Source organism: Protomyctophum parallelum, assembly GCF_964188405.1.
Source record: "Protomyctophum parallelum genome assembly, chromosome: 4".
Taxonomy (NCBI): Eukaryota; Metazoa; Chordata; class Actinopteri; order Myctophiformes; family Myctophidae; genus Protomyctophum; species Protomyctophum parallelum.
The window spans coordinates 38,983,104-38,999,890 of NC_139700.1; the positions used below are offsets into that span (position 1 = coordinate 38,983,104).

Sequence of the window (16,787 nt, forward strand, 5' to 3'; positions counted from 1 at the left end):
ATAGAGTACAATATCCCATGTTTTTCATCAAGATAAGTGTACTTGATATTATAGGCCTGGAATTTCATGATTTTAGGGGTAAAGGCCACTTGGCTTTTGGTGTTCTGTTGCACATTGTTTGAGGGCACAATACCAGGGCAGGATCAAGGCAATGAAATTAAAACATGTTTATTTCACAAAATAATGTATTGGTATTTTTAAGTCAAAATGTCATACACGCTCAGCCCTGGACTAATCTAGTCACTGAACATTTGAAGATGGGGAGCGATGTACAAATTCAGAATCTCAGCAAAAAGACAAAAACCACAAAGAAAAGAGCCAGTGTGGAAAGGACGGTGCATCAAGGCCACTGTGCTTCAGGTCTTGATGTACATATACATTTTGGAGGGGCAGAAGGTCATTCTTGCCATCCGGGATTCAACCCCTGGTCTCCGAGTCCTCACTGCGCAGGACGGGACACTAAAGCTGAACATCTTATCCACTTGAAAAGCCTAAAGGGGAGTTCCCCTTTGGCCGAGGGAGATCTTCAGACAGATGCTCTGAGCAAACCTTCTCTAGTCTAAATATCATTCAACATGTAGAGAAATCTACAGATACATCTGTAGAACGGAGAGTTCATATAACATTAATGTTCCAGGCTTGATTTAATGCAGGTTGGTTGAGCAGAATGGTCCATATTCAAGTAGAGTGAGAGGCAAGAGACAGATATAGAGAAAGATTAGCCTGCAGAGCCTTCACTCTTCAGCCTTCAATGGCAGATGTACAATCTCACAATGCGACGCTTGAGCTTGTACATAGATCAGCTATTTTCAAATGATTTCTTTAGACATTTTGAGCTTATGAAATGGGACATTCTGCATATTGAGTACTTTATACTTTTGGTACTGTAAGTACATTTTGAACTTTTACTCAAGTCAATTTTGATTACTTATAGAAGAAATGTGACTACTTTTTCCACAACTGATCATATGCCCTGTGTTGCAACCATAGACTGTAAAAAATATGGACAAAGCGTTCGCCGGGTCTAACATGGACGTAAAATGAAGCCTGTTATTCCTGCACTGTAAGTCGCCATCTTTCTAGATCCGTTTGGTACCAGCTGGCCATTGGCTGGCTCCGTTTTGGACCAGCTGGCCATTGGCTGCCCAGACAACGAGGCGGGACTTCCCCCCTTCTTCTCCGTTGGTTTTTATTTTGACTCGAGTGGGAGGGGAATCCCGATCATAGACTGTAACGGTAGCCACGCCCCTCAGAACATACGCGATGTTTTTTTTTCTTTATGGTCATTTTTTTAATTAATGGGACCATAATTTTCCAAAAAGAATATTATGACATTAGAAATGAGACTTTAAACTAGTGACTGGAAGAAGAAAGTATTCATGACCATGTTTATTAAGGTAATACAGTCTAGGTGAAGTTGGGCCAAAATACATGGGCCTCTATGGAGCTATGGGGCTTTTTGGGTCCAGTCCAGCGCCACAACAGGCGCCACATATGAACTACCGATTTCAAATGAGGCTTCACGAAATATCTGGCTGACTGCCCCCCTGGTTGCAACACATTGTGAGCTATAGATTACATTATATTATCGGTGAAGAGATTTGATGTAAAGAGGGGAGCGGACCAGGTACAGAGTACAGACCCCTGGTTTTGAGTGGTTAAAAACACCCCACAGGCTGGCTATCTAGTGACACCCATGTGACATTCAGGAGATGTGGATCGGAATCTAAATTAGCTTTAAATTTAACCAGCTCATCATTTCAAGGGGAAAACCTACAGCTGACGTCTTTGAATATTAAATATGCACAGCCCTGTCCAGGAGCTATCATGCATCCATTAGCGTTCTTCCTACACCTCTATCTCTCTGTGTCCTTGTCTCTTTTTTGTTTTTATATTCTCTCTCTCAGACACACTTTCTCTGTGTCTCAGCAAATAATCCATACCGTAAGTACCAGATATCAGATAGCTCTGATGCCAAATACTAGGTCATTACTTATACATTAGGTCATTACATTTTCCCCCCACACATAATAGAACGCTTTGCTGCACAGCGCAGAACATATCTGAATCAGCGAAATGCTGGAGCATTTAAGCAGAGGAATGGAAGGATGCTGGGAGTCACAGGGGGTCAGAGGTGCAGTCATGCATGCATAATGCAAAGTGGCTTCAGATTACGACAGCAACAGGCCGCCAAATGTCATGCTGTCGTGATTTTTTAAATATGTCCAATGTATACATTCTCAATGGTACCCATCTAGACTCAACAACTGTGTACAGTACAGTACAGTACAGTACAGTACAGTACAGTACAGTACAGTACAGTACAGTACAGTACAGTACAGTACAGTACAGTACAGTACAGTACAGTACAGTACAGTACAGTACAGTACAGTACAGTACAGTACAGTACAGTACAGTACAGACTAATTGATTAAGTTTTAGTGACCACTGGTAGTCAGCTGGTATGGACACCCAGTGGATCTGATTAGTAACGACTACAATCATCTCGTTCTTCAAGTCTCTACTGGCACCTATTGGATTTTAATTGACAGCATTGCTTTAATATGCAAGAGATGACACTGTTTAAATCTGAACAATTTCATAATGCCTCCATAACCTTCCACACACACACACACACACACACACACACACACACACACACGATCATTCAATTGCTTAATCTCTTCTTAAATCAAAAGCCAGTGGTCAAACGTGCGAGTACTGTATGTGTGTGTGTGTGTGTGTGTGTGTGTGTGTGTGTGTGTGTGTGTGTGTGTGTGTGTGTGTGTGTGTGTGTGTGTGTGTGTGTGTGTGTGTGTGTGTGTGTGTGTGTGTGTGTGTGTGTTACATCTGGCCACAGTAGTTGTTTTCCGTGTGTCTGAACTCTGAACGAACAACTGACTACTAGGGGGCTGCCATACTGTGTGTCGTAGGCATTCAATAGATTCCGTGATCTTTTGTGGGCAGATGAAATCGCTGTAAAATTGTATTAGTAATAAATTACATATTTAGCCACTTGTTCGAATGCCCCCGCCCCCTGTCAAAAATAACTAAAATCGTAAAAACGAAAGAAAACAGCAAATCTGCTCCATCTTTTACATTCTCTAATAATAATCTAAAACATGAACCTTGGTTGAAAAAAAAAACTTAAGTTGTCCTTAAAGGGACACTTCACCCCTTTTGCAACCAGATCTTATTTTAAAGATGTTTGGGAGACAATAAACACTTTCCTGGGGGTAATACTGTATGTGTTTTTACGTTTTAGATATTTTAGGATTTCAAAGAGCCCATGATGTCATGGACACTGGGCTCACTTTCTTCCTGGACTACAATTCTCCAGGAAAGTGTTTCTTGTCTCCCAAACATTAAAATAAGATCTGGTTGCAAAAGGGGTGAAGTGTCCGATTAAGCTGTCCATTCACTTCACAGGTTACTGGAGAACATTATGGTCTACATAACATGAATCAATATGCAACTCAGCCACAACAACACACCACAATACAACACACAGCTCTGGAAACGTCTAGAGTTGGGCTGGGCGAATATGACTTCAAATCAATGACAGAAAGAATACAGTAATAAGCTAAACTTGACATTGTGGAGTGGACACTGTGCCGTTGGTTGCTGCATTATTTGACCCGCACGAACATTCAACAGAGTGCATATTGTCGCTGTTGGGCAGAAACCTCTGATCTCCATTCTCCATATTTTAACTTTTGTGTTTTTTTCATAACTTAATGCCATACTTGATCATACTACAGTGCCAGTGTCACACAAATATGTAAAAAGTAGCAGATCTGCAAGCTTAACGCGTGGTGGGAAGCGACACATTTCGAGCTTGTCGATCTATTTTTTATTTAAAAAATATTGGAATCCTGAAAAGTCACAGTGTTGGACATAATGAGGTTTCAGAGGCAGAGGCATTAATTAATTATCCATAAGCTATCATAATGATACTGTGATATGAGACTAGATCATATCGTTTGGTATTTTGGATATCATATCATGTCATGCATATTAGGCCTACAGCCTACTTTTTAAAAACTGTCAATTGGCAAGGTATGAGTTTGCAGATGAGCTATTTTCGCTATTTTGGAAAACATTAAAAGAAAAAATATATAATCAAAATAATTCAATATTAATATTGAATTGTGACAATAATATCATCAATTTGAAATATCAATATTGTAATGTGTCCATATCAGCCCTTCCAGAGACACAAAACAACAGCTTTATCAGTCTCTGACACCTATAGATGGACATCAATCATGACAAACTGAACACAGCCTTGTCATTGCGTCTTTGAAGCGCTCACAGCACAGTTACCCTAGCCATGGTTCAATGACGCTCGTACTTCATGATTATGTTTCAGGGCTAAGTTACCCCCACACCATCACGCAAACAATCGCACAGCTGTGCAGATTTAGAACATTATATGACATTGCCAGGTAAAGGTTTAATGGTTAAAGGTTTTCGAAAACAACTGCCGTCTGTCTGTAATTCTGTATGAACCACCGACCTCTTGTAACTGTTCCAACTCCCTCCTCAGAGTGTCCTGCTCGCACTCCAGGTCTGCGTACTGCTGCTTCAGGGACTGGTTCTCCTCCAGGACGACCAGACCGCATTCCGCCGCGCGGATCTTCTCCCGGTTCGCCTCCGCTAGTTCCTGGGTGAGCCGCTCCACTTCGGCCCGGTACTGCTCCACCGTCTCCCCGCATCCTCCTCCATCCGCAGCCATCGCCCCTCTGACTGCCTCTATCTGCGGTCCTCCAGTCTCCTCAGAGAGAGAGAGAGAGGCGGAGGCTGCCTGCCTGCAGAGATGCTGCTGAATGATGAATGAATCCGCCCCTCGTTCAGTCAGTGCGGGGAGGAGATAGATTGACGCAGAAAAACAACAATAAAGAACTATAAAAAATTGCTGCAACAACTAATTAAAACATGTGTTGGTACTTGCTATGATAATGTTCATAAAACAACATCATGGACATGGAAGAGGGCCGTGCAGTCAGATAGATAACTAACTTTGGGTCAGTGTGTGTGATGTGCTCTCTTCCTCATGTGTGTGTCAGCATTCAGCAAAACACATCATTTTCTGCTTATTCATAGGGGGCGACAGCGCCCTCTGCCGCTCGGCATTAGGCAGTTCAACTTCAGCAGCTCATGTATGCGCATTCATAATATGCGCAATTTGCGCATTAGCTCAGACCTGCATGTTAAGTTAACAGGTGGAAACTTTAACAAAGTAACTGTACATTTACTCAAGTACAACTTTGAGATACGTTGACTTCAACTGAATACACAGAACCCCATTGGAAACAAGCCTTAATGCTTTGGGTTCAATCATAATCTTTGTATTAAACTGTAATGTGTTTTTTGCACTGTAATTCTTTTTGCAAACTGTTAATACAGTATTCAATCAATCAATCAATCAATCCCCCCAGAGAGGACATATAGGGCCTTAAGGCTCATACATAGTCTGGATTTTCGGTGGTTAGGTGACCACCAAACTACAACATGACGTCACGAGCCGCGGTGAAGAGCAAACCACCGCCACAGCTCCAGCCCTTCTCTCTGTTTTTACTCACCACCGCTCAACGGTGGTCAGCCACCGCTCAACGGTGGTCAGCTCACCACCGGAGCGGTGGTCACCTCACCACCGAAAATCCAGACTATGAATAGGCCTTTAGTCCTACTCCTCCTCCCTGCAGCCAACAATCCCCACTGGGGGGTCATATTTTGACAGCCTGTCATAATTTGACCCGCCAGTATTAGGATGTATTAGGATGTTGATATTCATTCATCAACACTCCCCACTGACAGGTAGTACCCCCCCCCCCCCCCCCCCAGAGAGGACGTATAGGGCCTTAGTCCTACACCTCCTCCCAGCCAACACTCCCCACTGACAGGTAGTTAGAAAGCATGAGTGTCTATTTCAAAGTGTTTTTTGACAGGGGGGTCATATATTTTGACAGCAGGAATTGCCTGTCATAATTTGACCCCCCAGTAGGATGTATTAGGATGTTGATATTCATTCATCAGCCAACACTCAGGTAGTTTCAGAGATGATTCAAAATACATATTCTGTAATAATGGTAATCACAATTCCAAGAACTGTACTGAACTGACTGTTGAACTAAGAAGAGAAACACTGAGGAAACAAGACAGGTGTTTTGTATGTCTGGTAGGCAGGCATGTCGCGCGTAATTGTAGAACGCAGGGCATTCACTGTGAAGAGTGCGGGCGCAGACACCACAAAACAGTTTGTAATCAAACAGCCAGTCAATATACAGCGCACGATAGACGCGCCGACCACGGCAACGACAGACAGGCTGACCACAGTGTTGCAGATGCAGTTAGTAGTGTTGCAAGCAACTCTCAATAGTACAGTATTACTGACTCAAACCCACAATTCAACATTTTGGTTTTAAGATGTTGATATTCATTTTGTATTCATGATACGTGACAGGATGACAACATGACGAAAACACTGGTAAAACTAGATAAGACTGGGGTGAAAAGTGTAACCACACAGGCACACACATGACATGATGAACGTTTATATGCATCGTACATGTATAGTGCATTAGTCCGGTGCCATGCAAGCCCAGCCCTCATAATGTTTTCTGTTACCTTTTCTCACTATTATTTCCTGTTATCAAATAATTTGGGCCATCTCAAAATGCTAGGGAACTCCCCCAACTCAGGGCTGTTTGGTTCAGGGGCCCCAAAATTTTGTTTTGGTACATGTCTCTGGCGAAATTATGTAAATCCAAATATGAAGGTACTGCAAGTATAGAAATAGACATAGGCTATGCTACAAGTTTAACATTTGGCATGGAGGTTCCTGACACGTAGGGGTAGCAAAATAGATTTCTGGGGCTTGCTACCATATTATATTTTTTTTAAATATCACCCACAACATTACCATAATACATCACCAGAATACTGTCTGCTTGACAAATAGCCTATCCATCAAATATTTCATCTGAAACTCAGAAAATGGTCAAATAGAGCCTCTATGGTTTGAAGGTATATGGTCATCTCCAGGGTGACCTAGAAGAAATTCATACAAATATTGATGATCATGATGAAGAGGATGAGGACTGGAGGAAGTCAGGAAGATGAATATGGTGATGATTAAACCTAATGATATAAAGTTGTTAAGGTGGAAAATTTGGCATGGCATAGCAATTATTTTGTATTGTATTAAGTATTTTTCACTGAACTAGGACTATTGACTGTCTGATTCCATTTTGTCTTTGAACTAGGACTATTGACCGGTACCAATTTGTCTTTGAACTGGGACTATTTATTGACTGGTTTCATTTTGTCTTTAGAATATTTGCTGTGGTGTTGAGTGCGTCTGGTCTCAGTCAGTAACAACACTCGGGAGCGATCATTCTTACAGAGGACACAGGTAGTAAAACAAGATAAGACTGCAGGGGTGAAAAGTTTAACCACATGCAAGACATGATGAATATAGGCTACAGTAATCAGAGGCCAGACATTTATGAGGTTGATAGTAAGGCCATGGTATATTATACAATCTCACTTATATTTGCCAATAACTCGAAGTATGTCCTACGTGACCATTCAAGGTAAGAGAATGGGTTCATGCCTTTAGTTCCTGTAACATTGTTAAATAGAGCACAGGTGTATAACACTGAGATACACACTATTCCTTTTATCCTCCTACTGTACAGTGTACACTTGTTTACATCATAGACCTTTTATTTTCTCATCTGCTGTATGTGTATGCATGTGTGTATGTCACTTTTACACCGGGACAGCACTGGAGTTTGTAAGCGCTTGTTGGAAATCACTCCACCCCTGTGTACCACCTGTTTCTGAATGTCACATAATGCAGAAGGATCAACAGAATTTCTTGACAGAAAGTATATCATAACATGTCTACGGTGGATATTAATTAATAAAAACTTTGCAGATAGAAAGAGGATAATTTCAAGCTTTCCGTACAGCTGTAATGTTGATGAGTTTAACGTCATTTAATACACGAAGATAGGACTTTTCTGTTTGGATGTATGGGCCGTTAAGGTCAGAAAGTAGTTTCTTTGCCACTTAGTAGGCGTTCCCACATAACGTCCGGGTATGATGATGGCACGAGCATAAGTCTTTTATAAACATACTGTAGGTATATACGTACATATACATCCTATGTACAGTACATACATACATGTACATAAGTACATGAGGGTGGATCAGCAGAACTGTCTGGGTCTAAAAGTTCATTAAAGCAGTGCCAGTAAAGCATCCTTTTCGATGTGGCCATGCAATATACAGTATATATATATCTCTCAAATATCAGACTCTCTGAAGATGCTGTATACCCAGTCTGAACAGATGTGAGAGTAGGGTTTGAATTAGTAGTAGGATACATACAACAGATTTGTTATGAATTTCCAAAGTTCTAAACTTACTTGGACGGTTGTTGTAGTGCCACCATTACCATTACTATTGAGCCACAATGACAGTTGAGAAAGCTTGGCACAGGACTGCATGGGCCTGTGTGCCAAGTTACATTTATTTTGATGTATTTGGGAAAGCGCATTTCCTTGTTAGAAGAATCAGAGATACAAGAACTAACTGCAGCATAGCTGCCCAGCCCCCTTTCAAGTTGAAACACGATTAAACATTTACAGCATGTTATTATATTCCTTTTGTGTACGTTTACAGTTCTTGGTAATTGCACATCTGACCTGCCAGTTACCTCAGATTATGAGCACAAATTTAGATAAGGAGAGACTGTCTTATCACTGACAAAAAACTGTAACATTGTGAGAAAATAAAATGAATAGCATATTGTATATTAACAGTGCTGCAATACTGAGCCAATTGAGCACTATAGCTGCCCCATAGAACGAGCTTCCATAACAATGGGTCGCGTATGGGTTGTCAGTAAAAAAATCCCTGTCCTAGAAGATCATTTGGAATCCTACGAAAGAAAGAAAGAAAGAAAGAAAGAAAGAAAGAAAGAAAAAAACGTATTCCCCTCTTGTCTAATACGCCCTCAGGATGCTGGAAAACTCACAGTCACAACACATAATACAATAACGGTTGGGGGCAGAGCTTTCACACATCGTGCCCCCTGTCTCTGGAACGCTCTCCCTCAAGATGTCAGAAATGCAAACTCCATGGACATTTTTAAGTCGAGGCTAAAAACACACCTTTTTTTCTATGCACTAATAATAATCTTTATTGTCCCGAACTACGGTTCCGCCTAGTTTGCACTACGGTTCCGCCTAGTTTTAATCTGTATGATCCATAGCTATGCACATTTTACCATGTTTTTTATTGCTATGTTTCGTGTCTTTGCCCTGGGGCACTTGATGTTGTTGTGGTCTGCAGAGGGGCGCTTGATGTTGTTGGGGTCTGCCCTGGGGCACTTGATGTTGTTGGGGTCTGCCCTGAGGCACTTGATGTTGTTGTGGTCTGCAGAGGGGCGCTTGATGTTGTTGGGGTCTGCCCTGAGGCACTTGATGTTGTTGAGGTCTGCAGAGGGGCATTTGATGTTGTTGTGGTCTGCAGAGAGGCGCTTGATGTTGTTGGGGTCTGCCCTGAGGCACTTGATGTTGTTGAGGTCTGCAGAGGGGCGCTTGATGTTGTTGGGGTCTGCCCTGAGGCACTTGATGTTGTTGTGGTCTGCAGAGGGGCACTTGATGTTGTTGGGGTCTGTCCTGGGGCACTTGATGTTGTTGGGGTCTGCCCTGGGGCACTTGATGTTGTTGTGGTCTGCCCTGGGGCACTTGATGTTGTTGTGGTCTGCAGAGGGGCGCTTGATGTTGTTGGGATCTGCAGAGGGGCACTTGATGTTGTTGTGGTCTGCCCTGGGGCGCTTGATGTTGTTGGGGTCTGCAGAGGGGCGCTTGATGTTGTTGTGGTCTGCCCTGGGGTGCTTGATGTTGTTGGGGTCTGCAGAGGGGCGCTTGATGTTGTTGGGGTCTGCAGAGGGGCGCTTGATGTTGTTGTGAGGGATGTTCTGGACAGAAGAGCCTTTGATAGGGCAGCCAGCCAACGGGGTGGAGCTGTTTGTGAGGGAGTGGGTAGTGGGGGTGTTGACCAGAAGTTATCAATGGAAACACACACATCTCCTCTTCACCCTGGAATTACGAAGTGATGACACATTTACTTACCGCTCCTTATTGAATCTACATGGTTTATTTGACTACTAATAGTGTGGTAAGTATGGATATTGATTCATATTACAGTAATAAACAGAAATTAACACAGACTGCGATCAATAATTACCACCTTGAAACATTTTTAAACTAGGCTTACACAAATGAGGCTTACATGAACTGACATCAACGTCAGCTGTCTTACTTCAAGATGATGACTGATGATGTCTGTGTGAACTGGTCCTCTGGTCATCATTTCTAGATCCTTCATCGTCTCCATCTTCCTCCATTTGGCTCTACGGTTCTGGAACCAGATCTGAAGCACACAGTACAAACACCAATAAACCACTTGTCTACCTATGGTCTGTCAGGGCTCTATCCAGACTATTCTGTCCCACAAATCTCGTCCAACTGGACACTAGGAGGATTCATGTTGTTAAAATCCCCTGGCTAATAAGACAAATATGCCTTTAATACATTATAAATAATTGCCCTCTATGAGTAAAATCTTCTTAAAACGCCTTAAATATTTATTTTAGAATATTAATCTTTCACTCAATAGGGATAACTCCTGTCGCAAGTTGATGATGTAATTTGTCCATGTGTGGTCCAGCCCTATGGACTATATGGAATGCATATGCTAATAAAATTAGGAAGTTGTTTATACTAGCATAATGTATTACATATATTCCATAGGGCTGGACCACACAAATTACATCATCAACTTGCGAAGGAGTTCTCCCTATTGAGTGAAAATGATCAATTTATAAAATAAATACAGTATTTAAGGTGTTTTAGATTTTAGTTATAGAGGGCAATTATAATACGTATATTAAGGCATATTTGTCTTATTAGCCAGGGATCATTTGTAACATACTGTTTAGCTGGATGAAAAAGAGACAGCTTCAATTAATATTCATTATGAACCATGACAGGACAAGCAGGATTTTATTTGAAAGGATATACCTACAGTATTTTCTCTGCTAAATGTGGTAAAATTGTTGATAATGAATCATTATCATCGATATCTTTTATTGGCTTTTACTCATCAAATTAGTACCTATCTGTTATCTCTGTTTGAGCACGATCGACATATTGGTCGAATTGGCGGTGTGACGTAGCTGTGAGGGTCACGTAGCCGGCCTCTATATGTGAGGAATGTACAGGTTCTTACAGAGGACACAGGTATAGTAAAACAAGATAAGCCTGGGGTGAAAAGTTGAACCACATGCAAGACGCGGTAAATGTAATCAGAGTCCAGACATTTATGATATTGATTTGATAGTAAGACGTTGTGAGCTTGTAGATGTTCCATTTTCACGGAATCCTTAAATTCCCTTTGTTGAGATCTGAAGCTAGAACAGATAACGTCACATGATTTCCTTGTTTGACCCGGCAAAATCTTAGATGTGTGTTTCAATTAAATGATTATTGTTCATTATCGAAGTTTTATTCCTGGCGGTCAAACGGTTCATGAGCTATATGCCTGTTCAAAGTTAGCATTTTCAATTGAGTGCTATAGCGCCACCCTTTGGCCAATGGTTGTGGGCTTCGCGTCTTCAACGTTTGGCATAGCCCTCATGCTGCCTTCGGGCTATCCCCTTAACACATTGAGTGCCGCCTGGTGGACAAAAGTGCTTGGGTGCCGGGTGATTTTAGGCTATTCCACTATGACGCGCGTTCGCTTTTGGCTTCCATCTTTGATGCTAAAGCATAGCATCAATGCTAGCGATCAAAAATTATGTCCACCCTTGCTCTAGAAAACGCCAATCTGCCCATCGCGCTCACCAGATAATCAGAAAAGACCTCCGAACATCGCCGATCTGTTCAGCACCACGGACACCGCATTAGTTTCAGAGAAAAAAGCGTGCAAAGGCGCAGCCTAAAACAGAAGCTAACGGCTATTGAAAAACAAAAGCAGTGCGGGCGGTGCCCTGGCAACCGGAGCCGTTCCAAAAGTTAAACACATGAGCGAGGCAATGTTATAGCGATATCAAACACCTTAAGATGAGCCTGCTCGTCATCTGTACCCAGCGTCATTAATTTATAGGGGAGGTATACTTGTCATACGGATGTTAACAACAAACTAAAAATAATAATAAAATGTAACAATGTGTGGGTTCATGTGTTTGGTCCGACGGAGCATTGGTCCGAACGACAACCTACCTCAAACCCTCACCCTAACCCTAACCTCCCCTGGGGCAGCACACCTACTGTAAACCTAACCCCAACCCTCTCCCGACCCCCAGCGCACCTCAGACCAATGCTCCTTTGAACCAATGCTCCGTCGGATCATAGTATGCCTCCCACAATGGGTACATTCCGTAATGCAATTCCAATGGTGAAAGCTGTGTTTTTTTCACCCGACGAAGGAATGGCGGATTTGGCCACGCCCCGAAATACCCGTATGTGTGTCTCAAAGAATACACAAAAGAAAACACCAGCCATTTGGCTGGTGTGTTAAATGAAGTGATCAGGCGGGTGGTCCGCCAACCCATTCAAGAAAAGTTTGGGAACGTACCTGTACGCGTCCCTCGGTGAGGTGCAGGCGGGAGGCCATCTGCTCTCTGGTGTTGACGTCAGGATAGTGAGTGTTCTGGAAGATCTTCTCTAGCTCCTCCAGCTGGGATGATGTGAAGCTCACCCTGATCTGACGTCTCCTCCTTTGCCCTGAACAAACATATCAATCATTATAACCATCGTCTTCATTTTGTTCTCATTCTTTTGTTTATAGGCTATATGTTGAAATCCCTGTAATGTTTGCATGTGAATAAAATGTTATTGCGACCGCTGGTCGCATTTACTATGAAAATGTACATTCCCGTCAGTTAGTTAGTCACCCCAGAAACTCTACATCTGACCTCAAACCTCAGATCTCCATATATGGAGTACTTGGCTAGTACTGGCCATGAGATGATTCCGTGTAAAGCAGTGTTTCTCAAAGTGGGGTACAGGGACCTTGAGGGAGATCCAGAGGGTCACCAGCTAAATTAGTTTTATAGGACCACAATGGAAAAAAGCCCTTGTGTTATCCTCTTAGCAACATTGTACAATTTAATTGTACCACTGTACTCAAACTACTGTTAATAAAGTATTCAATGAATCAATCAATCAATCAATCAATCAATCAAAACCACTTTAACCATAGGCCTACATCAGTTTAGAAAATAGCATCTACAAGCTGTGATCTTGTAGAGCTGCTACTTTCAAAAACTCTTGGAATAATAAAAGAAAATTGAAAATATTGTTTGGGGGGGAAATAGTCCCTGGAAGGCACAACATACTTTCAAATGACAGTGTGCCGCCAAATACATATTGGGGGTCCTTGACATGAAAATGTTTGAGAACCACTGGGTTTAAAGTACCTGAAGACAACTGGTGGTTGGTGGTGTGTCTTGTGTTCTCCTTGATGACTGACCAGGTGCGAAGAAGCACTCTTCTCTCTTTCCCTGCACAGGGTCTCCTCAGGATCTCATCAATGGAGTGGGACAGTTTCTTTGCTGCTTGTTGGTCCCTTCCCACATCCATGTTAGAGTCTTTCTGTGGTGCCTGCTGTATTCCACACATACAATAAGGTTTGCCTTTGTCAATTCTGTTCACTCCTGGTAACTCCACAAATAACAGTCTGTCCATATGTTGCTCGTTCATACACGCCCCTCTCTCTCTCTCTCTCTCTCTCTCTCTCTCTCTCTCTCTCTCTCTCTCTCTCTCTCTCTCTCTCTCTCTCTCTCTCTCTCCTCATTGACAAGGCAAAAGCAACAAGTCAGTCAGGTGCTTCTCCTTCTGGTCCCTGTCAGCCTTTGTTTGATCTGCATCACATGACCCTGATGGGGGAGGAGCTAGAGCAAGCAGCTGCTGTGTGGAACTAGTCCTACACAGATATAAGATAATGGTTCTACATGCATCACTGGTTCTCAACACGTGGTCCAGGGACCAACGTGGGGTCCAAATGGACCCTTACGGGTCTGTAACTGAGAGTGCACAAATGGAACCAAATGGAGCCTTATAGGTCCCCTGAATGGACCGTTTTAATTTCAAGGACCCCCAGATTGATATACATTGATAGACCACGGATCCCCCATTTGATAGGACCCCAATAAACACTGTACTGTATATCTCAGTCTTAATTTAACTCTTCTGAGTGTACAAAATGAACCAAATGGACCTGTACTCTCTCTCAGACCCAAAACAGATCCATTGGGACTCATGGTGGTCTCCAAACCTAAAGTTGAGAACCAGTGCTATATAGGCCTATACAACACCATTGTAAAAGAGTTTTATTTATTTCTTGGAAAGCTTCATAATCAATTGTATGGATTCAATTCACAATTTGATCTGAGATCGATAATACCAAGGGTTGTAAAGATTGCTCAATTTAACAGTGATAGGATCATAGGCCTAATTGAACAATTTTATCTATTTAGTACTGTTTCTGTATAGTGACCTTCATGTGACTTATTTATCTCTCTTCAATTGCTCTCAATCAATCAGAACAGAAGAAGCCATTCTTGCACTGCAGTGTGATGATAAAGCTAATCTTTATTAGCTTGACCTCACAGGCCTCAGCTCACCCACTGACAGAACACTTTGAGTGCCTCCTTGTGGTGACAGTGAGAATACTCCTTGTTTAGTTCTACAGAACTCCACCACAGGAAAGTATTCTACTGAAGACTCTGCTGCTATCTAGTGGAATTCTACAGTCAATCACAAAATGAAGTAAACCTGTGTGTGTGTGTGTGTGTGTGTGTGTGTGTGTGTGTGTGTGTGTGTGTGTGTGTGTGTGTGTGTGTGTGTGTGTGTGTGTGTGTGTGTGTGTGTGTGTGTGTGTGCGTGCGTGCGTGCGTGCGTGCGTGCGTGCGTGCGTGCGTGCGTGCGTGCGTGCGTGCGTGTGTGTGTGTGTGTGCGTGCGTGTGCCCTATATATATTATGTCATATTTGGGATTATATGTCACATTGGTCTATCTACCCATCTCTCCAGCTTCTTTGATAAACAGAAAATACCTTTTGAGGTGACCTGCATGATACAATTTAAATTTCATGCAATCAAGATAGAGAACCCATTTATAAGCTTTAATTTCATATTGTTCCAAGTCCAATTTTGTCAGCTTAGTATTTGTTTTTGTTTTGTCACTTCCAATTTCACTTGTTGTCTCCACCAGGCCGAAGGCATGGGGAGAGAGTATGTTTTGCACTCCGTCCGTGTGTGTGTGTCCGTCTGTTACCAGCTAATCTCCGGCACCGTTAACCCAGTCGGTGCCAAATTCCCAAACTCCCTGGATGCCAACGATGAACCTGTTATAGCGCCACCAGGAGGCCGACCTTTGCAAAAAAAAAAAAAAAGCCTCGTAATAAGAAATGGCACCCTTTTCACCTGTGCCCCAAGGGGCACTTTATCTAGTTTATCCTGTAACCGTTTAATTCTCTCTCTGATGGGATGCAATTGGTCGACCTGAAAATATAGGGCGTAGGTTTCTGATGATAGGACATTATTGGCACATAATGCTATAATAGAAGCTAGTTAGATGGAGCTATAGGCTTGTCTTTGGTTCAGAGAATATAACAATGAAAAGAAGAGTGTGTTTTTCGTTTTTCAGCTTTCTGACTTTTGATTTGGCAAAAACTAAAAAGGGCCAGTTGATGTGTCCTGGTTCCTTGTAGGTCACATTAATTATTGGAGGGGCAGCAGAATGATTGGTGATCACTCACATTTTATTTTGGGACATATTTTGGCATCGTGTTATGTGTCCCGACCCTGCTCCTGACCTCACTGGTCGATTAAGCCACATACACTATATAAACCCATTGTAACTTCAAACTACATTTTAACCATGTTAGACTCACAGAAAACAAATGTCCCTGTTTTTTTTATTACTTTTTAATGTGGGCCTATGTAGGAAGGTCACATGTCTGAGGAAATGAATCAAATATCTAAATATTGAATCAAGCAACTTAAAAACTGTCTGATTCTGGGGTGCAAACAAAAGCCAGTGTAGACTGTAAAAGGACAAAAAAGGTGTTTTAAAATGAAAACATGTGCTTAAAAAAAAAAAGAATTAAGCGCATACTCAACTCAAGTAGAAATATGATTGTGCAACCTTCAGTTGTATTTCAAAATATACTGTGCAGGACTCCGGACTGGACCAGACTGAGCCAGTTGATGTGCAGTGTTGGGGTTGAGTCACTGGTGTCACATCGATGACTATACAAATAGCATGACACACATTTGGGTGACACTCGTCATGAATCCCATCATGAGTAAAATAGCATTAGCATGTGTTTACATTTAGTGTTGTAGTCCAGTGAATCATGACAGAGAATGACATGAAAATAAATATCGTCTCTGTTGGGTTGACGTGGAAACGGCATTAAACTGTTAAAGGGATAGTTCACAATTTGTTTTAACTGAATCTGTATGAAATACTTTCCATTACTATAGTGGTTGCAACTGTATTAATTGATTGCCCGAGTCCCGTGGTGGGAGCTCTGGTTTTGGTGAATATTAAGTAGTTCCGGTCATTTTGTGGGGCCACGGATTAAAAGTAAATTAATCCACAAAACTATGTATTGTTGACCAATTTCTAAAATATTAGTGCAACTTTCGTTCAACTTTGACCCATCTATCACATGGGGCGTAGTGATATGGACAATAAA

General features: G+C 42.1%; 1 protein-coding gene across 1 annotated transcript in view; it reads right to left on the reverse strand.

Moving 5' to 3' along the window:
- The window catches only part of bicd1a (bicaudal D homolog 1a), a gene marked incomplete at its 5' end in the record, with an annotated part of 60,295 nt that extends 55,557 nt beyond the window's left edge, over positions 1–4,738 (reverse strand). Inside the window, one exon of the mRNA XM_083763227.1 lies at positions 4,520–4,738. Coding sequence (XP_083619353.1) covers positions 4,520–4,738 — 219 coding nt within the window. The remainder of the gene's footprint in view (positions 1–4,519) is intronic.
- Between the last annotated feature and the right edge of the window lie 12,049 nt (positions 4,739–16,787).